The 22662-nt window shown below is 37.5% G+C and overlaps 1 protein-coding gene across 1 annotated transcript in view; it reads right to left on the bottom strand.

Annotated features, from left to right (window-relative positions):
- The window catches only part of LOC145994012 (CD63 antigen-like), a 44349-nt gene that overhangs the window by 7334 nt on the left and 14353 nt on the right, over positions 1-22662 (bottom strand). The window contains exons 2-4 of the mRNA XM_083130086.1: positions 11505-11693; positions 6460-6630; positions 868-1059 (exon numbers count right to left, since the gene is read on the bottom strand). Coding sequence (XP_082986212.1) covers positions 868-1059; positions 6460-6630; positions 11505-11693 — 552 coding nt within the window. The remainder of the gene's footprint in view (positions 1-867; positions 1060-6459; positions 6631-11504; positions 11694-22662) is intronic.

The following is a 22662-nucleotide window of genomic DNA, read 5'->3' as shown; positions in this document are numbered from 1 at the left end:
GTTAGGTGAGATTATGCTAGCTGAAGTAAAAACAAAAACAGTAGAAGAGGAAGATGAAAAGAAGAAGAAGAGAGAATGTAAGTTAGACATGGGAAATGTTGCCTGCTCTTGTGGTGTAGTTTGTGCACAACAGAAAACCAAAATATGGCTTAAAATCCAAATTTGTGTGATGCGAACATCGAGTTGCACTTTATTGTACGCAGATGTAGGCTAACTGGGAATTTAATATGGGATCCGAACCACTGTAGCACGAGTTGCACTTGTTGTTGACCTCTGAAAGCAGCGGTAGTGATTCTAAATCAGAAAATGAAGAAGGGAGTGATGTATAATAATAATAATAATAATAATTTTAAAAAAAACAGTAGAAGAAGAGGAAGATAAGAAGAAGAGAGAATGTAAGTTAGACATGGGAAATGTTGCCTGCTCTTGTGGTGTAGTTTGTGCACAACAGAAAACCAAAATATGGCTTAAAATCCAAATTTGTGTGATGCGAACATCGAGTTGCACTTTATTGTACGCACATGTAGGCTAACTGGGAATTTAATATGGGATCCGAACCACTGTAGCACGAGTTGCACTTGTTGTTGACCTCTGAAAGCAGCGGTAGTGATTCTAAATCAGAAAATGAAGAAGGGAGTGATGTATAATAATAATAATAATAATAATTTTAAAAAAAAAACATTTTCCAGTAGTGACTTGTTCAGAAAATTTTAAAGGGTTAAGTGAACTTTTTCAAAAGATGTAAACATCTTCTACGTAAAATAATTCATTTGCGTGAAACCCAGGTTAGAAAGAGCATCAGTTCATGTCAATTTAATACTATGGTAAGAGCACAGTTAAAATTAAGATTTACACGCGTTAACTTACCTCAATGAATGCCAAACCGATTGCAACGCCTCCAGATATCACAAGGTAGTGTGCAATTACATCCACGCAACCTTCCTGGTACTGATCAAGGGCTGTGCATACTCCAATCGTAGGATTGTCGCAACAGGATGGTGGGGTAATAATTCCAAGAGTTTTCCAGTCACTGGGTCCAGAAATACCACAGCACTTCAGCTGCAAATTAAAGAGAACATGAATACATGATTTGGCACAACGTAACAACTATTTGAGGCAGGTGATATATACAAGAGAGTCAAATGATAACCTTAATTTGTTTCTGTTTCTTACCTAGTAGATTTCTGTATGTAGTGTTGCACAAGATCGCTGAATTTTAATACAGACCTATGGCTGATCTACATATATTTTCAACTTTGAGTTTGTGCCTGTGTACCTTCAGACAAATAAGTCTTTGGGGTTCACATGCAGTTACTTATGAGGCACTGCAAAGGCCTTTGCACCCATCTGCCTGCAAACTGAGGCCATTGTCGAACTTTTTCCTCATTGGTAAACTTGCTGGTCTGGTAAGCATGCACTGAGATATTGAATTTCCATTTGCGGAGAAATTTCTGTAATTTTTAGGCTGACAAAGGGCAAGAAATCACTTCTCTTCACTGGTGCAAGTGTGTATAGGAGGTGCCATTTCACACACCCTGCAAAGAAATATTCTGACATTTTCATCAGCAAATTTCTTAAAATTTCAGCTTTGGCGTGATGAAGTTTCTTTCCATCTACTCTTAATAGTTATTCCAGATTACTAACTGAAAGAAAACAAAAAACATGCCTCTTCATTAGATCAACTATGATCTACAGCAGGTTCTGTTGGTGTGTGTAAACTAAGTAGAACAGAACTTGATCCAACTTGGTTCATACCCAGCTGCATATGCTAAGAATACAAAAATTTCAACCTACTTCTAGAATTTATTTTTGTAAAAAACAAAGCAAGATTACTCTAATCAATGCTGATCATTAAGGACGTGCTTGAAATAATTTTAATTTTTTTTAATGGGTGTAAAGATTTATTTTAACCTTTAGAAGCTCACCTGGCAATAAGACAGCCATGCAATTTATTCCCTAGACACCTGACAGTCAATTAAGCAGTCAGCACAGTGTGACAACAATTAACATGTAATTTTGTCGTAAACCAAAGATGATATTTCAGTTTTCCCTACTTGTTTACTTTATATACAAATCAGGGTATGACATCCTCAAAATGGAAAATAAAACATTAATTGTTAGTATTTTTAACAAGCTTTTTTAAAGATGTAAATTTTTTCCAAGAAAGCTTACCTTTTTTGGTCAGGGAATTAGAAGCCTAGCAGAAGATGAATGATTTCAGGAAATTATGACTTCTTTAATTGCTTATTTACCAGATGTCCCCCTCCCCCAACCCAAGTTGGAGACAAGTGTGGAAAATTTTCAAAATGTGGTCTTTTGTTGTGCTTCCCCAAAAATTTCAAGACATAATTGCCCATAGGGACTGGTCTAAAACCAGTTTTTTTATATATATATAGAATTAAATATAGAGTCATTCCATGCCAAATCAACACAGATATGTGCAATTTCCAACCTGACTATCTCCGATTTTCATAAAATTTGGGGAGTTGAAACTATGCATGGAACTTAGTGACTATGAAAATTTATAGTCTCGTGCATCTTGTAATTGTTAAATTATTCAAGGTCAAATTTCGCAGAAATTGCCCTTTTTGAGCCCGCTTAGCTATACTAAATGTACTGTAACTCCGCCACTATTTTGCCTATGAAGCTCAAATAAAGCTTACTGTACAGGGAATTGAACAAGCTTTTCAGTGATATATAACAAGCCTACCTTTGGATAAAAGTATAATTTTGTCATGTGACCTTGACCTTTGACCTTGAATATCTCAAAACATGTCCTCACCAAAAATCGTGAAAAAAATATATTTGGTCCCTCATGCCATACTACAAAACATATCAAAAAATCATTCTGGGACTACAATGGGATCAGAAGATACAAAATAATATGTGTAACTATGTAACTGATAAAAGCCCCATTACATGAACTATGACGAGTCAAAAGTCCCTTAACACCCCCTACAAAATGTAAAGGAGTTATCCTGGTCATGAAAGAAATAGGTTAGGCACAGGGAGATCTCTAGGTGTGTGTGTCAAGCGCAAGTCTGGCACATTGTTGACAGCCATGTTGAATTCAATGCAAAAATTTCAAAGGAAAGGGTGTGAAGTGATATACAAATCAGGCTAGAACTTCACGAGAAATGAAACGGCGAAGGTTTTTCCAAAGTATATTTAACCAGCAAAAAGTTATTCCTGCATGCTTTTAAACATCTTATTTTCGAGGTGTTAAAAACAAAGTATTAAGAATGCTCCTAACGTGTTAGGAACTCGTCGAGATCACGCTGACATCTTGGGAGAGAAAGAAGTATACGCACCATTGCATATGATTTTAATCAGCGACATTCATCAAGTAGTTGAATAGTGAAGAATATTGGGAAAAGTATCTCAAACAATTACGTGACACTTCCTCTGGAATGAAAAATTCTTCAGTGACATGGCTAATTTTTATGTTCACGGTAAAGTTAATAAAAATTATATGTAATACCTGTGATTTGATAATCTACAGTAGACAGATCCCAGCCGAATGGTTGTTGCTGGTAAGCTAATGATGTGGTATAGTGTATGGAGAACGGGAATGGTTGGTCCATATTCAACAACGGAACCTTAAATGGTGATGGCTTCTTGGATTTGTTAAGTGAACAGGTTTTTCATACTTGCTTACGGGATATGGCACTTTCCAGAGTTTTGAAACAGGACCGTGTGTGGCCACACCATGTGAACATTTTGGCAATTTCTTCATGGTAAATTTCTAGGTAGATTGATGGGCAGATGGGGATCTATTAAAAGGCCTGCACATTCCCCAGATCTAACATTTTACGAGGACTTTTACCTTCAGAAACATTTGAAGAGAATGGTGAATGCACTAAAAGTCCCTGATATTGACCATCTGAGAGAAGGCATAGTTGCTGCTTGCGATGATGTTCCACCTGCTACATTGCCAAATGTTCTATGTGAGTGTGAGAGACGTCAACGAGTGTGCTCACAGGAATATCGACAACACTATAATGTGCATATATCGTAAGTGAAAGATATGCGTATAACGTTTTGCTGTCTAAAAATAAATTGGGAAAACCTTCGCTGCTTCATTTCTCATGAAATTCTAGCCTCATTTGATATATCACATCACCCCCTTTCCTTTGAAATTTTTGTGTTGAATTCAATAATGGCAGCCAAAAAAAAATGCCGGACCTGCGCTTGACACACACATCTAGAGATCTCCCTGTGCCTAACCTATTTCTTTCATGACCAGGATAACTCCTTTACATTTTGTACAGGGTGTTAAAGGACTTTTGACTCGTCATAGTTCATGTAATGAGGCTTTTATCAGTCACATAGTTACACATATTGTTTTGTATCTTCTGATCCCATTGTAGTCCCAGAATGATTTTTTGATATGTTTTGTAGTATGGCATGAGGGACCAAATATATTTTTTTCACGATTTTTGGTGAGGACATGTTTTGAGATATTCAAGGTCAAGGTCACGTGAAAATTATATTTTAATGCAAAGGTAGGCTTGTTATATATCACTGGAAAGCATGTTCAATTCCCTGTACAATAAGCTTTATTTGAGCTTCCTAGGCAAAATAGTGGCGGAGTTACAGCACATTTAGTATAGCTAAGCGGGCTCAAAAAGGGCAATTTCTGCGAAATTTGACCTTGAATAATTTAACAATTACAAGAAGCACGAGACTAAAAATTTTCATAGTTACTAAGTTCCATGCATAGTTTCAACTCAACAAATTTCATGAAAATCGGAGATGGTCAGATTGGGGACTATGTTGATTTCGCATGGAATGACTCTATAATAACATTTTTACACTGTTTTTCTTATAGGTGCATTATAGGTGTGTTTCAGATACGTTACAAACTGTTGAATTGTGACTTCGAGCAGCCATGATTGAGGACAGTTCTTGTAAGCATACAGACTTCAAGCGGGTGGGCACGAGATACAGACACAGACATTCGTGATTTATAACAAACATGCAGTTGGTGCAGATGTAATAAACGTTACATGATGGATACTTCCTTGTAAACAGCAAATAAAATTGGCCGCAAACATGGTGGCTGTGCACATCATGATGTCACATGAAACCCACCTATACACTTTTATTATTTTTCCCCACAATGTAAATAATGACTGTTAATGCAACTCCACATGATTGTAGGAAAAATGTATAAATTTCATTCCCCAGGAGAGGCCTGTCATTCAGGATGGGGGGGGGGGGGAGGAAGTCACCTCTCTACAGGAAATAGTTCTTCAGCTATGATTTATTTTCTGTATCATGGCACATTTGAAAAGCATGCAGAGGAAAAGGTCCCACTTGTAGAGCCATTCATATACTAAAGGTTAATGATGGATCAGATCTATCAGACATAGCATTTTGCTAGAAGTTTTTCCTGGAATTTAGGACTAATTTGGAACTTGTTCTATAAATGTTTTGTTATTTATTTTGCTTTTTCTTTAAAATATATGCTATTATTATTAACAACTGTTAGAATCTTTTGCAACTGATCACATTAGCTTTGACAACATGCAGCATGTGATTTCTGACCAACCAAGGTGTCTACAATTTTGAAATCAAATTCCTTCTAGAGCATTCTCAAGAATCTTCATATGGTTTGCTTCTCCAGGTTTTTCAGACCAAAAATGAAAATTTTCGGGATCAAAACATTAGGGTGTTAGAAAATTAGGTGTCTATACTACACATAAACATTCACACTTAGAACAAAAAAAAAAGTTAACAACAGTATTTACTATAAAGTATCTATTTTAATCACAGGTAATAATCAGTATATCACACTGAAATACAGTTTGGCCACACAACACATTAAAAATGTAACCTTCCTATTTGTAGAAAGCTTAAGTTCTCATTGTTACACAAATCAAAATTAATGACTGAAACATTTGAAATTAAGGCTCAGCTGGGCCTTAAATCGATGCCAGGGCAGTTGGTTTTGAATTTTCCTTTCCTTTCGAAAAACCGCTGTGACATTAAAAAATCTGAAAAATTACATACACTTCAAATTCCTTCTAGAGCATTCTCAAGAATCTTCATATGGTTTGCTTTTGCTGTTGTGTAGATATTGTCAATAGTTTCATGGATGTGAGTCTATTAAACTGTAATATTTAGACAACAGTGAAAGTAAACCACACAAAAATTCATATGAATGGTCCACAAGAAATTCTAAACATATGTAATTTTTCAGATTTTCGAATCTCATATTGTTTTTTTGAAAGAAGATAAAAATTCAAAAATAGCTGCCCTGGTGCTGGCCAAAGACCCAGTCGAGCATTAAGAAGAGATGTTCCAAAACAATCCAAGTCCAGCATAAAAATACTTTGTAGACTGCACACCTGGTCTTCGGTCAAGATATGACAGTCAAATACCACTTGTTGTAGACAAGGGTACTTAGATAAAGCAAATTATCGTTCATACATGCAATGGGGTACCAATACTTACGTTTCTCTGCAAAGTGTCCCAAGCCTCTTTGTAAGCTTCATCTTTGCTATATTTCTCATAGGAAATCTTCACGTTGCTCTTCAATTCTTCAACCACACTGTCTTTCGCCACAACTATGATTATTCCTCCAACCAGTTCAATGAGGAAAATCAACAGCAGAAAAATGGAATACTGCAAATGGAAAATAATAATATGAAAGTGATTGTAATTGACATTTGAAGTACAATGTTGTATCTCAGGTTATATGCAGCTCGGTAGTACAAAAATACATTTATTTTTTATTGTATTTCCATGATAACAGCACACACTGTAGTTTTTGAAAGTACAGTGTGGTTTATTTTGTACACATTAAATTTGTTTATTTGAAAAATCAATAATATACAGGGTGGTCCAAATGTCTTATCACACCTACATATATATCTATGTAATACACAATAATCTAATACAGCATAAGGTATTCTAATAAACAGACACATTTGATGGATTGACTGTCACCATGACGGATGTTTACACATCCACAATGTCAGTATAAGCACGATAATTTTTGTGTAATTGAGGGTGAAATGTAAATACACAACTTCACTGAAACTTAAGGGGGTGACAAGACATTTGGACCACTATGTAGAATAAATTTGTATCAAGATATTGACCGTGAAAAATAATGTAATATGAAGCTGGTACACATACACAAACCAAGAATAACAATAACCAGAGAATGGATTTACATGATCTAAAGAGCATTAAGATATGCAAATAATCAAAATATGGAATTAAATATGGACTTACAATTGTGAAAAATGACAATTTTCATTGAGCAAGTAGCTCACTTACTTAAATAAAATGCAATAGGCTTCCATGACATTAATGGATGATATTCAGCAAACAACTTCCCCAATTATATTGTGCCATATTTCACGCAAACAGATCAGATCCTGGGTTGAAAACATGCCAGGAAAGCATTGAGAGTAAGATCTTGCCAAGGTGATTCAAGGTATGATGATTATTATTATTATTTATTATCTCAATAGGGTTACACTTAAGCCATACAACATTTCATTTAGAACAATATTAAAATATAAATAATGACTTGATGCCCTATGTAGTAAAAAAATATACAAAAGCTACATCTAAGGAAAATGTGATGAATTTACATTGAGTATATAAAGTGTTCTATACTGTTATATACTGAGTTGTAGTTTGTTTATGCCACATGGCATCTGCTTACTAGGCGTGATTGATTTCGTCTGAGCTATCTTTCCCACCCAATAGGTAAGGTAACAAGGGCATATGCAGTGCATCTTCCTCTAGTGAACTGATGGGCTCTTCCTTCTCGGGGATGGTCTGCGACACTCAGGTGGGTTCAGCTCGGGACTCACTCGGGTAGAGCACATTTTATAGATTCTTAATCTCAGGGCGTATAATAAAAATGTACTGGTTATCAAAATCTCTAATGGCCACCAGCGGAGAATTCCAACAGGCTGAGCACTGCCAATCGTGTAATACTTCAATGAGCAACGTCGATAAAATATAATAACAAATTTATTGTCGAAGACACATTTAAAACTGATACAAACACTTTTGAAAGACGAAAGGCTAGGCACGTATGAGCAACCAGCGGAACATTCCTAGTCCTGACGCTCAGTGCCTTGCGTGCATAAGCCAGAAAACCAAAAAGCCCCTTGTTATCGGGGTGGCACACTTCTAACCATCCGGATAATAAACCTTTTCTTCGAGCAAGGCCTCTTCTCCAGGAAGCTATCAACTCGCAGCTAGCGACCTATTGAGTGAGATGGGTCAAGGCAAAATGGATAATAACCTTTTCCTGCTCCCATAAAAATAGGCAATAATTAGGCTGGAGAGTTCAATAAACTAACAGATTTCTAACTACGCACTGGTAATGATAAACACTCACTTCTAACCATCCGGATAATAAACCTTTTAGAGCAAGGCCTCATCAAAAAGGTTTATTATCCGGATGGTTAGAAGTGAGTTTATCATTACCAGTGCATAGTTACAGATCGGTTAGTTTATTGAACTCTCCAGCCTAATTATTGCCTTTTTTTGTGGGAGAAGTTCGTCCTGCGATAGTCTGGCTTCCCACCTTAATATCTCCCGTTGTAATCACCATACACTAAATTTCCTTTGGATTATTTGCATAACATATTAAAACACAATTTCTGACATAATATATAGTCCACCGTCCTTGATCTCATTATAACACCAACGTAATTCACACTATCTTCTCGCCGAGCCGCCATCTGCCACTTCCATCGGCTGTAATTGCCAGTCTTCCCGGGATCGAGTCCGTCGATCTCCACGCTGACATCTACCTCCTCGCGCCGCAACTATGTGGACTTTCTTGTGATGAGGTGATTAGGGCATTGGGTATTTATATTGAGAAAAATATACTTTAGGAAAGGGTAGGTTTTTCCCGAGCTCAGAGCATTGTTGATCCCCCTCTGTTACGTAGGCAGGTAACAATAGTAGGAATGAAATAAAGTTTGAGTGTTATACACATTTAGAAGAAAGGAAAATGTAAGGGCGTGTGGGTTTGGATATGAGTGTGTATAGAATTACTGTTCGAGGTACGGGGATGAAAATTTTAAAACATATGTGTGTGGTTGGAATGGGGGGCGGGGGGGGGGGATAAGCACTGATAATAATATTACTGGAGTTAGAATTTGTAGGTATGTAAACGTAGAAGACGAACTGTGCTTTGCTGGTACTGAGTTTGACCTTTGTCGAGAGTGAATTCCAGGTTACCACTGCTAGGTACGAGAAGGACTTCTGACCAAATCTGCTTTTGTTAGGTTTGGGGATTACTAGGTCTCTATGTAAAGACGATCTTGTGTTTCGGGTACTGATCTCAGAGCGGAGCTTAATCCTATGATGCAATGAAGATGATTTGTTATGTATACTATGGAATACCTTATTCATATGTATTCTCAAAGTGACTGTGGGTATGTTGTAAGTCTTGCACAACTGTTGTGAATTATTCTCTTGTGGGTGCATGGTTTTTATGCAATTGTTTTGGATTGTTTCAAGTTTCTTCAGATGAGTTAAGTTACCGCCAAAAATAAGACTAGCACCATACTCGAATACGGGACAAATAAAGGAAAGGGAAAAATGTCTACTAAGATTTCTATTGATATATTTACGAATTTTTTAAAATATGTATTGTGTATTATTGTGATCATATGAGGAATGTGTACTTTTTACCTTTTCCGACGCCCTACAGAAGCCATGAAAAGTTTGTAAAGTCGTTAAATGCAAATTTTCTCACTGTAAGGAGGCTTCTCATGCACTTTCCTTAACACACGCAAATCTGTTTACCTGACTTCTTCCTAGAGTACACTACGTGATTACATCAAGTTGAATATCATCCATTGTAATGCAAAATGTGCTTTATGGTTCGTTACCAAAACAATGGATCACCAAACTTTTTGTTTTAAGTGCCGAAAAGTGAATCTTCTCCTGTTATCCCTAAAGACAGATTTATAGGGGCTACCCACAAGTAAACATAAGCAAAACGAATGGCAAGCACAGTTCTGTCTAAATGTTATCTACTACCCTAGATGGGCAATTCAAGGACAGGCTTGCAGCATTTGTTTCTTTTTGTGTGACATATGAAATGTATCACATAAAAGGATTTAATGATGAGAAGAAGAAGACATGTCCTGATTGGGTTTTCCAGATCCATTGGATGAGCAAATAAGAAGAAATATGGGGTTTATCCAAAATGACATCCAGTTACTGCCTGCTGTTGCATTTGGCCATATGTATACATATTTAACATATTAACTGCCACATCTGTCATAATGACCAAAACTGACGCATACCAATCATGCCATGTTGGCTTGACTTTGTTTTTCCTAGGGTGCTGTCCCTCACGAGTATAACAATGATGTGCATAAGGCATGACCGACAAGGTGTGGTAATTTGGTGTACATTAAAAGTTTTTTCACTGTTCTATTTTTTACAGGCCAAAAAAGGGAAACTTTTGAATTTGCGAAATGAACCACTTTGGCGCAGGAGGCAAAATTGGCGCAACCCCCTGGCAGTAAACATGTTAATTGAAACTACTGGTGTTTACACAAGACAGGCGCTTAAAGCATATAAATCTTTGAATGTCCATAATTATGTTTCAGATCGGGATGGGAAATTTTTAAAATCCAGACATTCGAGACAGAAAAAAATGGTCATTTACTGACTAAAATCAGGACATTTTTGTATGGGAAATTTTAAAAATTTGCCCAAAAAGAACCTACCTGAAGCCAGTACAGCTTATACATGGGAACACTTTGCATGTTTAATGTTTCGTTAGCAATAACTAACTAACTAACTCTCTAGCCTTCTTAAACCCGAAGGTTCATGGCTGCAGCAACACAGGCCTTCCATCTGTCCCTATCTTGAGCAAGATCTATATACTCTTTTCCATCCCTACCGATTTCCTTTAGGTCCATCTCAACGTTGTCCCTCCATCTTCGTCTTGGCCTTCCTACAGGCCTTCGTTAGCAATAAACAGAAACATTTACACAAAATTTTTTGAAAGCAACATTTTTAGGACAGTAGTGCTATAATCTTCTCTTTGTGATTCCTTGTTACCTTAATCCCCCCCCCACACACACACACACACTTTCTGTCAACTCTGAATAGTAGTGCTGAGAAGCTGATGACTCGCTAGGTGCCATTATTGTCCCAAACATTGATCAATTGATTTGGTTTATTTTACTTCCCTTTTCTGCCACCTTTGGCTAATTGCAAAGATGAGAATGAATGTGATAACCACTCCACCACAGAGTTCCACTGTTACCTCAAACACTGGGGTAATAGCCGTACTGAAGTTGTATTATTACTTCCAATATTTGAAGGAGGCTTAGATGGAATATGAATCAAATTTCATCACAGCTTAATGACACTTTACATTGAAGGTATTACTTTCAATCTAAATCAAATTCATATCAAGTTAGAACCCTTAAAACATGGCTCTTCTGTTCCCTATTACCCTAGGTCACCTTACATCTAATATGTGTACTCAAACTTACAGTCAAGAGCATGCAACGTGATTCCTGAATAGCACCGCAGCATCCGAAGAAAGCGATGATGAAGATGATTGAGCCAAGAACTATCATTGCCACCGGCGGGGCATAGACTGGCCCAATCATGAATTCAGTGTTGTCATCGATGTGCGAGTATGCATATGCACCAACTCCTATGAGAGCTGCTCCAGAGATCTAAAATTAAACAAGAAAAGAACATTAGATTTTATTTGCAAAATTAAATTAAATAAGAAAAAAGTCAATCGTACAAATTTTATAGAAATGTAGCAAAATGATTTGGAGTATATGCAAAACTAATTTGACTTCTATTTCCAGTTGTATTACATTCTACTCCTAAGTTACTGAAGGCATGTTTGATTAACAAGTTATTCCTCCACTAAATTTTTGGTGTTTCGTCTCAAATAGAAGTCACATGTTACCTATATTAACAGTTTCTATTGCAATTGAATTGAGCATTCCCAAGCATATCGACTATCAACGTGGTGCTTCAGCCGCAACTAGCAACTGAAGTGGAAAATCTTGGGGGGGGGGGGGGTCGAGCCTTGTGGTTAGCTGGCGGGATGCTCCTAAAGTTTAACATGATGACAATCAGATGGGCGGAGGGATGTTTTATGAAAATTTTACTAGTATCCTCCCTTACTTTGAGCAATGACCATGACTGTATTCCTTACTTTTTTTAATGAGTGATTATAACAGAATTAGCTTCATAAGTATCAAATTTGTCCCTTGATTTCAAATCACTTTTCGACAAGAACACCTTACCAATGAAATCCAGTTTCTATGTATTATGAGATATTTATAGGGGCATATAGCCTAACACAATTCATTAACAGAAAAAATGAAAAGAAATAATCCACTACTCTATCCAAACTATGAAGGTAATCTATCTCCCCAATTCCAGTCATCCTAATTTTAAGTTTTTGACACAAAAAGACCGAAAAAAACACTTTTATACATTGAAGTGTCATGTTTGTTAGTCCACTTTATGCACAGATAAGCTATTCAGAACTGGACCCATAGTTTAAAGTTGGATCAGAACCACTATGGGTCTCTACCATGAATTAAATCCAGGAGTCCTTGATTAAAAAGTAGCCACCGTTACCACTAGGCAATCACCCCAAGAGTGTCAAATATTAAATGAACTTTAATCAGAAGTCCTGCACCGTAGATGTACTGTCTAAGACGTCATGCTCTGGGCTCCAGCCATGTGATGCATGAAGGTTCGAGTCTCTTGGGGGAAACATAACTTTTCTAATGAGATTTCGGCCTGTGTATGGGACCGGTGACCACCCACTACCGTGAAGGAATTGGGGAGCTACAAATGAGTAGCATAACCAGTTCATAGAAACCTACAATGACTGGGGGTTCATCATGCTGACCACACATCACCCTCTAACCGGTTGGATGATCTCCCACCACGGGGGAGTCAGTCGGCAGGTAGGCCCGGGCCCTCAATGTGCTGTTGCCCCAAAGTTTATTATTATTATAATCAGAATCCTACAGCTCGGTGAGATAACTTCTGTGTGTATCTTTCCCCCGTAATGTTTACAAGCTTGGGCCATCCAGCAACACCATGACTGTCTGACCTCTGCAGTAATATTGTATAAAATCACATTCACAAAAATATATTAACGCAGTTCATAAACAACATTGGTATGTTTCTCAATTTACCAGAAATGCCAAATTTCCAGTCAGGACCTGAATAGTTATTCTATTTTGATGTTACCTTTTGCACATCTTGTTCTAGTAAAAATAATCTGAAAGTTAGGGAGAAATATTAGTCACAAAATGCGAAGTGACCTTTCACATACACAAATATCATTTTTGGAATTCTGAAGACTCATAAAATTTTCCTTTCACACTTTTGTAAAAGTTGGTAACAAAATAGAATAACTGTGCATTTCAATACACTAACTGCATGAAATGTAAAAAAATATGACAGAACGGTTGTTATAGATATTTACTCATTTAGTGTACCACAAGGTTATAATAATAATAAAGTTGGAATAAAATTGATTTACTTTATTAGTTTATAATAATGTTGTATAATATTTATAGCTATGATAATTAGTATTATCATTGTTTCTACTATTAACACCGGTCTGCACACCCCTCCCCACAAAAATTCTGGGACACTCATTATGAGCGTGCATATGGAGACAAAAGCTCCTTGTGCAGGCTGTTTTAATTTTACGAGAGAGAAAGATGAAGCAACACCTGGCAATGAACATGTTCAATAATCGATACAGCAAGTCAACCTTACACATGTGCTTGCTGATAAAACTGTTTGCTTTCAAATCGAAAGAGGTTGGAGAAGGACGAGTTAACACGGCAGGTGAACAGGAAGCAGAGAAAACATCTGTCACTCCCTCCCACCTCCGTCTACTTGGTCCCAGGGTTGCCAGCCACGTTCCGGCAACATTCCCGCAACCAGGGGGATTGAATTTTTCATACAGCTTGTTTTTATGCCTCTGTAGGCTAAACACGATCATATCGATGAATCAGGCACGTAGCCAGGGGGAGGGCTAAGGGGGCTGAAGCCCCACCCAAAATCCTACAAATATATAATTTAAGTTATTTTTAATGTTAATAACAGAAATAAAGTTATAACCACAGTAAAAACTGCATTACATCGAAAAAGTTTAGTGTATAATAGAGAAACCAGGTTATATTTTTATATTCTACCATTTAATCCAAAGAATAAATGGGTCCACAGCTTCCAAAACTTATAGTTTTCTTTGTGAGAGGTCACAGAATATAAACTTTATGAGTGAAAGTTAATAACAAAACACAATAAGTCTGATTTTCAGTACACTACAAAATATAAGAAAAATAATGGACAAGAATTGTGTTCAAGATATTCACTGATACGGTGAATCGAGTAGCAAAGTCTTTTCATTTATGTAATAATAACAATAAATTTGGATTGAAATTGGTATATTTTTAATAACTTATAATAGTTATTATTGTAAAATAATAATTATTGTCATTATTATTTGTACTAATGAAGTTTTATCTATGGCCTGACCCCCTCTACAAATATTGCTGGCGACGCCCGTGCTGATTAGGGATAAGCCCCCCCTAAATAAAATTCTGGCTACAGGTCTGCGATAAATGATGATTTAAATTGATGAGCACAGAGTTGTAGGTAATATTACAAAATAAAAATGTAATGAGATATCCTAATTTATTTTTAGCATTTAACATAAAGAGTTATTTATTATATTCCTGTCACCCCAACAAAATATTACCTCCAAAGAAACCTGGTACCTTCCATGGCTAGGCAACGAATAGACTATGCAAGACTAAGACCGCTAAAAATCGTGGACAACTCGGAGATGCGGATATCATTGAAATTGAGACTCCAGCATGGCTTTTCTGTGGCTTATCGCCTTCCGTGCAAGTTGTCCCGATGCATCGCAGTTTAGTTGTTCGGGGGGAGGGGGTTAAAATATTCCCTACGCCTAGGGACTTGTTCATACAATTGGCAACACTGTTTCCCTTCCAGGTATTTCTGCTTCCTGCTCTGTGCCTGCGACAAACAACTTCGAAAGCTTTTGAAAGACAAGCTTCAGGTTAATCTCGTGGTAGTTCCGTTCTGCGAAAGAGACCGTGTCTTCTGCACCCATAGCTAAATACTAAGCTCTCTGTCTTATATGTAAATATATGGTTTATATATTTTCAGACCCCAAAAAATAGCATTCAATTACTTTCCAAAAACAGCAAATGTTACAAATGGAACAATCAATTTTATCATGAAACAATTCCAAAAAACATACTTTTATTTATTTATTTATTTATTTATTTATTTAATAGAAGATTCCAAATACAGCGTTAGCCATTTTACATTGGAACGATTTTATAGAATATAAGGACAAAAAAAATAATAACATAATACAACAAAAAAATAACAGAAAAATTACATGTGGTTAAGAGACTTACATACTTTTAGCTAACTTTCTTCTAAATTTGTCCAGATTTTCAAAAATGTCTATTTCGCTTCCTAGATTATTGTAATCACTGGGCAGTCTATGAAACAGAGAGCGCTGGATGAGGCACAATCTCGGCTTCTGAGAGGCAAAAAGTAGAGTGCTTCTTGTTGAGCGGGCAGGCACACGAAAGTGAATTTCCTGAAGAAGACGGCCACTTCTGATGTTGCCATTCACTATTTTGTGTAGAAATATATGGTCAGCCAGTCTATGTCTTTCTTGAGGAGTTTGTATATTTAACATTTGCAGGAGGATGGACTTTTGCAAGTGTTTTGTGGACGGAATTCGGTGTCGAACAATGGCCAGGAAGAAATTTAGGACGGAATTTAGTCTATCTGAATTTGAGGGGCATGCCATAGACCAGATCGGAGAACAGTATTCAATTTTAGGTGACACAAAAGATTTGTAAAAGGTGCTGAGGGCAGTCAAGTTGTTTATTTCCGTGAAACGATAGAGGAGACCCAGCATACGCATTGAACCCCTTGTGACTGTAGAGATGTGCTCAGAAAAGGAAAGTTTCTCGTCAAATATGACGCCCAGGTCCTTTTGTGTGGCAACTCTTTGAACACAATTATTTTTTATGAAATATTTAGTATTAAATGTGTTTTTCTTTAAGGAGAAGGTCATCATGGTACATTTTTGAGGGTTCAGTTTTAAGTTCCATAATTCACACCACTTTATTAGAGAATCTAAATTCTTTTGCAGAAGTGTCATGTCACTGAAATTGGAGATTTTACTATATATTTTGCAATCGTCAGCGAGCAAGAGAAGGTTTTTGCATGAATCGGAAAGATATTCGGGAAGATCATCAAGGTACAGGATGAAGAGAAGAGGTCCAAGAACACTGCCTTGAGGTACACCAGAAGATACAATGATTAAACAACGAATTCTCTTAATTACAGTGTTAGCTATTTTGAGGGAAAGGCTTTAGTGTAACAGAATTCACTGCCTGGCAACAAAATCGACTGTCTAAAATTTAACTGCGTTTTATCGTCCGAAGGTTAAGCCAATGAACATTCAAGTGAAGACTAGTGAAATCCGGTTTCCACCCCCTAATGTGAGGCTACAAGGGTAAATGTCCTTCAAAGAATGTTTTAGGAATGGAAAGCTGCTTGTCACCCCCAAATAACTTATTTTGTGTTCAGTTATCATTAAAGGTGTGCTTGTGTAAATGTGTACGGTAGTCAAAAGTTTTAGGTGACATTCAGTGATCAAGCTTCATGGCGCTGGAATAAATGTATACAATACAGAAGAGATTCTTATACAGTGTGGCATTCAAATAAAGTTATAAATCAAGAGGGTGTCTTATGGTCCAAAAACACGGCTTCCCTTGTTATCAATCACTTAACGACTAAGATAAGAATTAATTATGGAATTATCTGTGGAGACATGTCATGTGCATGTTATGTAGTCAGCAGAGATTACGCGTCGTTAAAACAAGATTCTTTGCATTGCTTGTAGTTTTTGTTGATTCTGAAACATCCATACATTACCAAAAGCTAAACGACTTATTTACTCTAGTCTTATACTCAGCCCCCTTTCCATGCCACCCTGGTAAAAAGAATGGCAAGAGAAAGCTCCACTTTAAATGTCTCACAAAAATTACTACATACTTTATAATACACAAGTAAATACATCAGATGCACCAGGCTTGCAAAAGTTAGGTTATTTTGAATTTTTGCTTTAAGTCAACTTCATGCACTGGAATGCTAATCAGGACTGGACCTCCAGTTCCAAGTGGGATCTGAACCACTCGTGCCTGCACCGAGTATCGATTCCGGGGCCCCTTGATTACAAGGTGACGACGTTATCATTACGCCATCGGGGAGGCCAAAGGTTAGGTTGATGCCGAACCACAAGGAGAGGTTATTGTTGGCGCTGGACTGTCTACCAGGCTAGAAATGATGACTGATAAACTGGTTTTAACGACTGTATTTTAATTGCAACTTGCTTCTCTGTTCGATGCTGTGGTAACATCCAATCAGAGCAAACGTTTATTGATGTGAAAATAATATGTGAGTTTGACAAGAAAAATAGTAGTAAAATCTGTGGGGGCTTTTGTGCGATACACTTGTGCTTATTAATATGTAGGATTGAATCCAATAACATTTTTACACAATAAAGGTTTTACTCGATAATGTCCAGTGTATTAAAGGTTTGACATATTTAGTTGAAAAACTACTCTTTTTTTTTTTTTTTTTACGAATGAATACATACAGGAGTTGATTACCCTTTGATTACCATTTCTTCTTTCGAGGCAATTTCTAGGGCATACTTCTGGGAATTGTAAGGAAAATGGCAATAGTAGATATTCTCTTACGGCGTTCTTCATCAAGTGATCGTCCATCATTTTAGCTTATCTGTTTTGAGCAATACCTTGTGGGAACAAAAAGTCTACCAACAAGTAGGTTGACTAGCATCGTGTGATCCGAAAACCAGCAGGTATGGAAGTAACACACCACTAGTCCATTCAAACACGTGTGATTCAGGCTTTAGGTTCAGCCTATGGATGGCCAGAAAATCCGGATTTCAAATTATCCTATATCCGTTTCGGATGCAACGGCATAATCCAGGCATCCGAATAATTTGGATATCTGAACAATACGGATATTCAGATACCCCAAATTATGAATTTGTCAGAAAAATAAAGGAGTTCTTTTGAGTGGTAGCTATCGTTTTTCGAAAACATGGTCCCAATTAGGGTCATGTGAAAGTGCAGTTACACCTAGCTTACACGCCTATGCAGCCACGTAGGTTCTTGTAATGGACCACATCCAGCTCCAAACACGTGCCATGTTGATTAGGGGATTCGAGCTTCCCACATGAAGTCTAGACTGACTACGTAAGATGTCCTTGAGCGTCCCTGCAGGCTTTCAGAACAACTGGGCGAAGACATTCGTGCTTCAAAACTACGGCGCAACGGCGCACCTCGCCCCATAAAACAGCACAAGCTCTTTCATGGGAATTCCGTAAACTCCAATAGCACAGCTATGACATAACCTCGTCACGAAAGCAGTTTCTTATCACATAAACTTGGCAACACTGAGAGGTATGTATCATTCCATGGCTAAATGGCCATTCGGTCAAGGTTGCGAAATGTCTCCTCCACCCAGAGCACAAACTGTTCTTTCTCTCTCAATTTGTTTCGGCTGGAAAAACTCGACTCCGGGAATGAATTGAATGCACTGAAGGAATTTACATTTGCACAGGGTTAATTGGTATTTGTTTTTTTCTACTGGCATCGTTTTATGATAGTTCACAGTTTTCTTTTGTCGATTACCACATTGAAGCCATGATTATATTCTTGCAAGCAGCATAGCAACATATCGATACAACAGTACTATAGCGAATGAAGAGTTTTTCTTAAAAGTTTTTTTCAGCAATAAACCTGAAAATATTGTCACCAACATTTTGTACAGTACGTGTTCCTAAAATAGCACAATGCATTCAATTATTTTTCTTTTGTAGACCATTCGTGTGCAAAAGCTACACCATATACAATGCACCGAACAATAAAGGAGGATGTGTTATATAAAGTTGGAGTTTCCGTTCTCATTTGCAAACCTGCCTAACAGTGGGCGGAAAGTTTGCTTCTCGAACATACATCACACTGCGTGAGTGTTTAAATTCTTCCCCATTGACTTCCTGTGATGCCGAAACACCGTTCTCTGCATATAGATTAGTATAAAAAAGATAAAAGGACGCGAACAGTTGAAAACTCTTGGGCAAAACCTTGTTTTAGGCTGACAAAACATTATGGCATTGTTCCGATTGAATAATGGACGTCACATCATTTCCCCAAAAAGTTTCTAAGTTTCTGAAATTCATTTCTAACTCTATGTATATTTATCGACGTTGATTTTTCATAATTTATCAAGAATTTGTAGTGTCAAAACTTGACTTTGAAAAGAGAAAAAGCTATATTAAGACTACCAATTAGTATGCCAAATATATGATGGAAACCTGTTGCTTTGTACGAGCTTGCACTTTATGCACAGATAGGTTAATCGAGATTGGACCTTAAGTTTAAAGTAGGGTCCGAACCATTAGGTGCCTCCACCAACGTTTCTGTTCCTTTGTGAACGTCAATCAATTTAATCTAATAGTCGCAAACCTTCGTGGCGGATTGGTTAGCACAGCACGATACGACGTCAGGGTACCGGATTCGAATCCTTGCCTGGGCAAGTGTGTTCTTGGCGAGTGTCCCTTCATCAAATCATCACTCACCCTCATCTTCGCTATTAGTCAAAAGTGGCAAAAAAAAAAAGGCGAAGTAAAATTAACCAAATTAATCATCTAATAGTAATCCTGAATTTTGTGGCCCATGAGGGTCCGCTATTTAATTTTTGCACTAATGGCACCAAAATATAATTTGTTTGGGGGGGCTTGGGCCGCCACTGCTAAATCAAAAGAACAAATACTAGATTTATTCTGCGAGTGTCGGTGCTATATCAATGCGATTTTGCTGAATGTTCGCAACTGTGACTCGCCTGACCTTGGTTGTCTCCCTTGGACTGACGCCAGGATCCATGACCCCTGTCGATATGGGAAGGGAGGCTCCTACACGCTACATCAAACATAAGGACACGTCCTAGATTATTAGACGCAAGGCACGACGGGAAATTATTATTACTGGTGAGCAAATCATGGTTTGCATTTGACCTTCCAACACGCCCAACCCAGTTAATGATCGTTAAAAGATTCACGACATAGGCTACTTACGGGCAATTCACTAAGCGATTTCTATTTCTACGACAAATAAATCTCACTTCTGGTTCACGACAGGAATTATTTTTATGATTATGGAATATACCGGTCAGAAGTCACACTCTTGGATGAACTATTAAGAAAAATATTAGGGAAAAATGCAGGATATAGCTTAGACATGTTTATGTTACAGTACTTCGCTCTTCGGCCACTTTTATCTAGCCGGAAACATGAGGATGAACGGTAATAAGATGAAATTGTTGACTTGACTTAACGCCAGCTCCATAGAGAATTATATTGACTGCAAATCCAGACGCCAGAGCCTCGTTAGTCTGCAAAATGCGGTACCGGATGTACTACGTGGAAAAGAGGTTGACATTTGTGTCTTCAGAAATGCTCACCCCTGAAGGATTCGAATGGTAAAGGTATCCCCTGGGTATTCCACCAACCAGTGGCGTAGACGGGGGGTTATGGTCTTCTGCTTTTTGTACTCATTCCTACATTTTGTAATTTTCCTGCATTTCAAGTTCTTTTTAGATATTCTGGATCACATTGGGGCACTGAACCCCATGAACCCCCTTTTGGGGACGCCACTAGGCACCATAATGGGCTGCGGAGGTAGAAGCGCACACATTACAGACCTCGGCCGAAATTTACAAGACCCATTGATTATGAGCCTCGGGGACATCATACCTGGAAATGTTCACCCGTGGTCATCCTTACTGCGTGCCACGCGACATTTTTCACATTTGGCGACTAATGTGTAACATTTAGGCAGCAAAGATGAATATTTCGTTGCCAAAATTTAAATAAATAGCAAATCTCAAGAGTAATGTACCAAAAACAGAGAATATTAACTTAATCTGCATTGTGAATTTATTAAAAGTAATCCTTCACTTTTTCGTCAGTACAGGGTTTGACCGGGGAAACATTTTCATCAAGACTGACACAGTCGATACTGATAGTCGGTGCACCGAGTTGGAATCCAGATTAAAGCATTATTTCACGTTGTATTCTCGTGTAATGTATAGTCGTTCACAGAGACAGAAAGACGGCCCAAAATATCCTTAAATATAATACAAATTGTGTGGCCTAATAGATGTAAATGAAATTATCAATTACGTAAATTCATTGAGTAGAAAAGCGATGCTAAATAGCAAAATAGATAAATAGAACAGGTTTGCAATTTATTTTATGAAATACAGATTGGAAAAAGCTGCACTACTAAGATGTGCAGATCATACTCATGTCTGACGGTAACAAAACATGCCATGGGCTTATTGTTAACCCTTTCCTTGAGACAAGGCAATCAACATCCGATTGCAAAATATAACTGCATACACTGACAAAACGAAAAACCTTACAGATGAAACGTCCACCACGCCTTAGGCTTGGCTATTTGGCAGGAAAGGGAAACAACAATGCAAATAAACCGATTGTTATCTTTACGTTCCATAACGCCCACTTCTTGGAACTTTTACAGCACCATAAAACCATTCACCAACTCCCTTTGCAGTTTACAAGACGGCCACAAGCGAGTTGTCCGTAATGTGACAGAACTAACTGTGCACATTTGGTAGATTCATTGGACAATATAATATAAAATAAATCACGACGAAAATAACTTGGTTTAACTTCCACGATGCACAGAGAGTGAAAGTAAGGTTCAAACTGTGGAACGACCATGAAAAACAAACCATTCTACCATCTGTTTGTCCTTCACACGGCCAATTAACTTGCTCCCATTATCCTTTCTTGCAATTACGCAATTCCCCTCCCACTCAAGAACGTTGAACAGTTTTGTTCCCATACTTTCAACAACGCTCACTTAGCCTGCACACGCTGTTCCTTAAGATTTAAGGAAAACTATCTGCTACATTGGCAACTGCTTTCGCTTGTCTAAAAGTTTATTGTACATTCAATGTTACACAAACGAAGAGCACAATAAATAAACAATCTGCCTATTTTCAGGATCTGTAATCTATAATAATCTATCGACAGGGAAGCAAAACATGGAAATTTCGGACAGATTCACAAGGCTGCATAACTTCTACGTAAAATATTACTTTTCTGCTACATCTGTGATATTTCAATAGATAATAAAGTACAGATAAAGAATGTAAATTTATAAATTACGAAAAGTTAGTTTTCAATTGATTTTCATATATTTGCCTCCCCCTCCCCCCGAGATCGTAGTGAAAACTGTTAAGTAATTCGAATGGTGAAATTGTAGCGTGAAAACATGGATTAGTGGTGCCATGAAAGACAGCAGATCTTGAGTGATCTCCGATATCTGTGCCTCTTGGAAAAGTACAGAAAGACAAAAGAAACTGTTCGTAAACAAGGTGTAGATATTATGGAAAGGAAGCACTAATGATGCCAGGGGCCCCAGGCTCGAATTCTATCTTTCATCAACACTTGGGAACTTTCCTGTGTTTTCAAGCCCT

Source organism: Lepisma saccharinum, chromosome 1, assembly GCF_977018435.1.
Source record: "Lepisma saccharinum chromosome 1, izLepSacc3.1, whole genome shotgun sequence".
Lineage (NCBI taxonomy): Eukaryota > Metazoa > Arthropoda > Insecta > Zygentoma > Lepismatidae > Lepisma > Lepisma saccharinum.
This window is presented reverse-complemented; position numbering and strand designations above follow the sequence as displayed.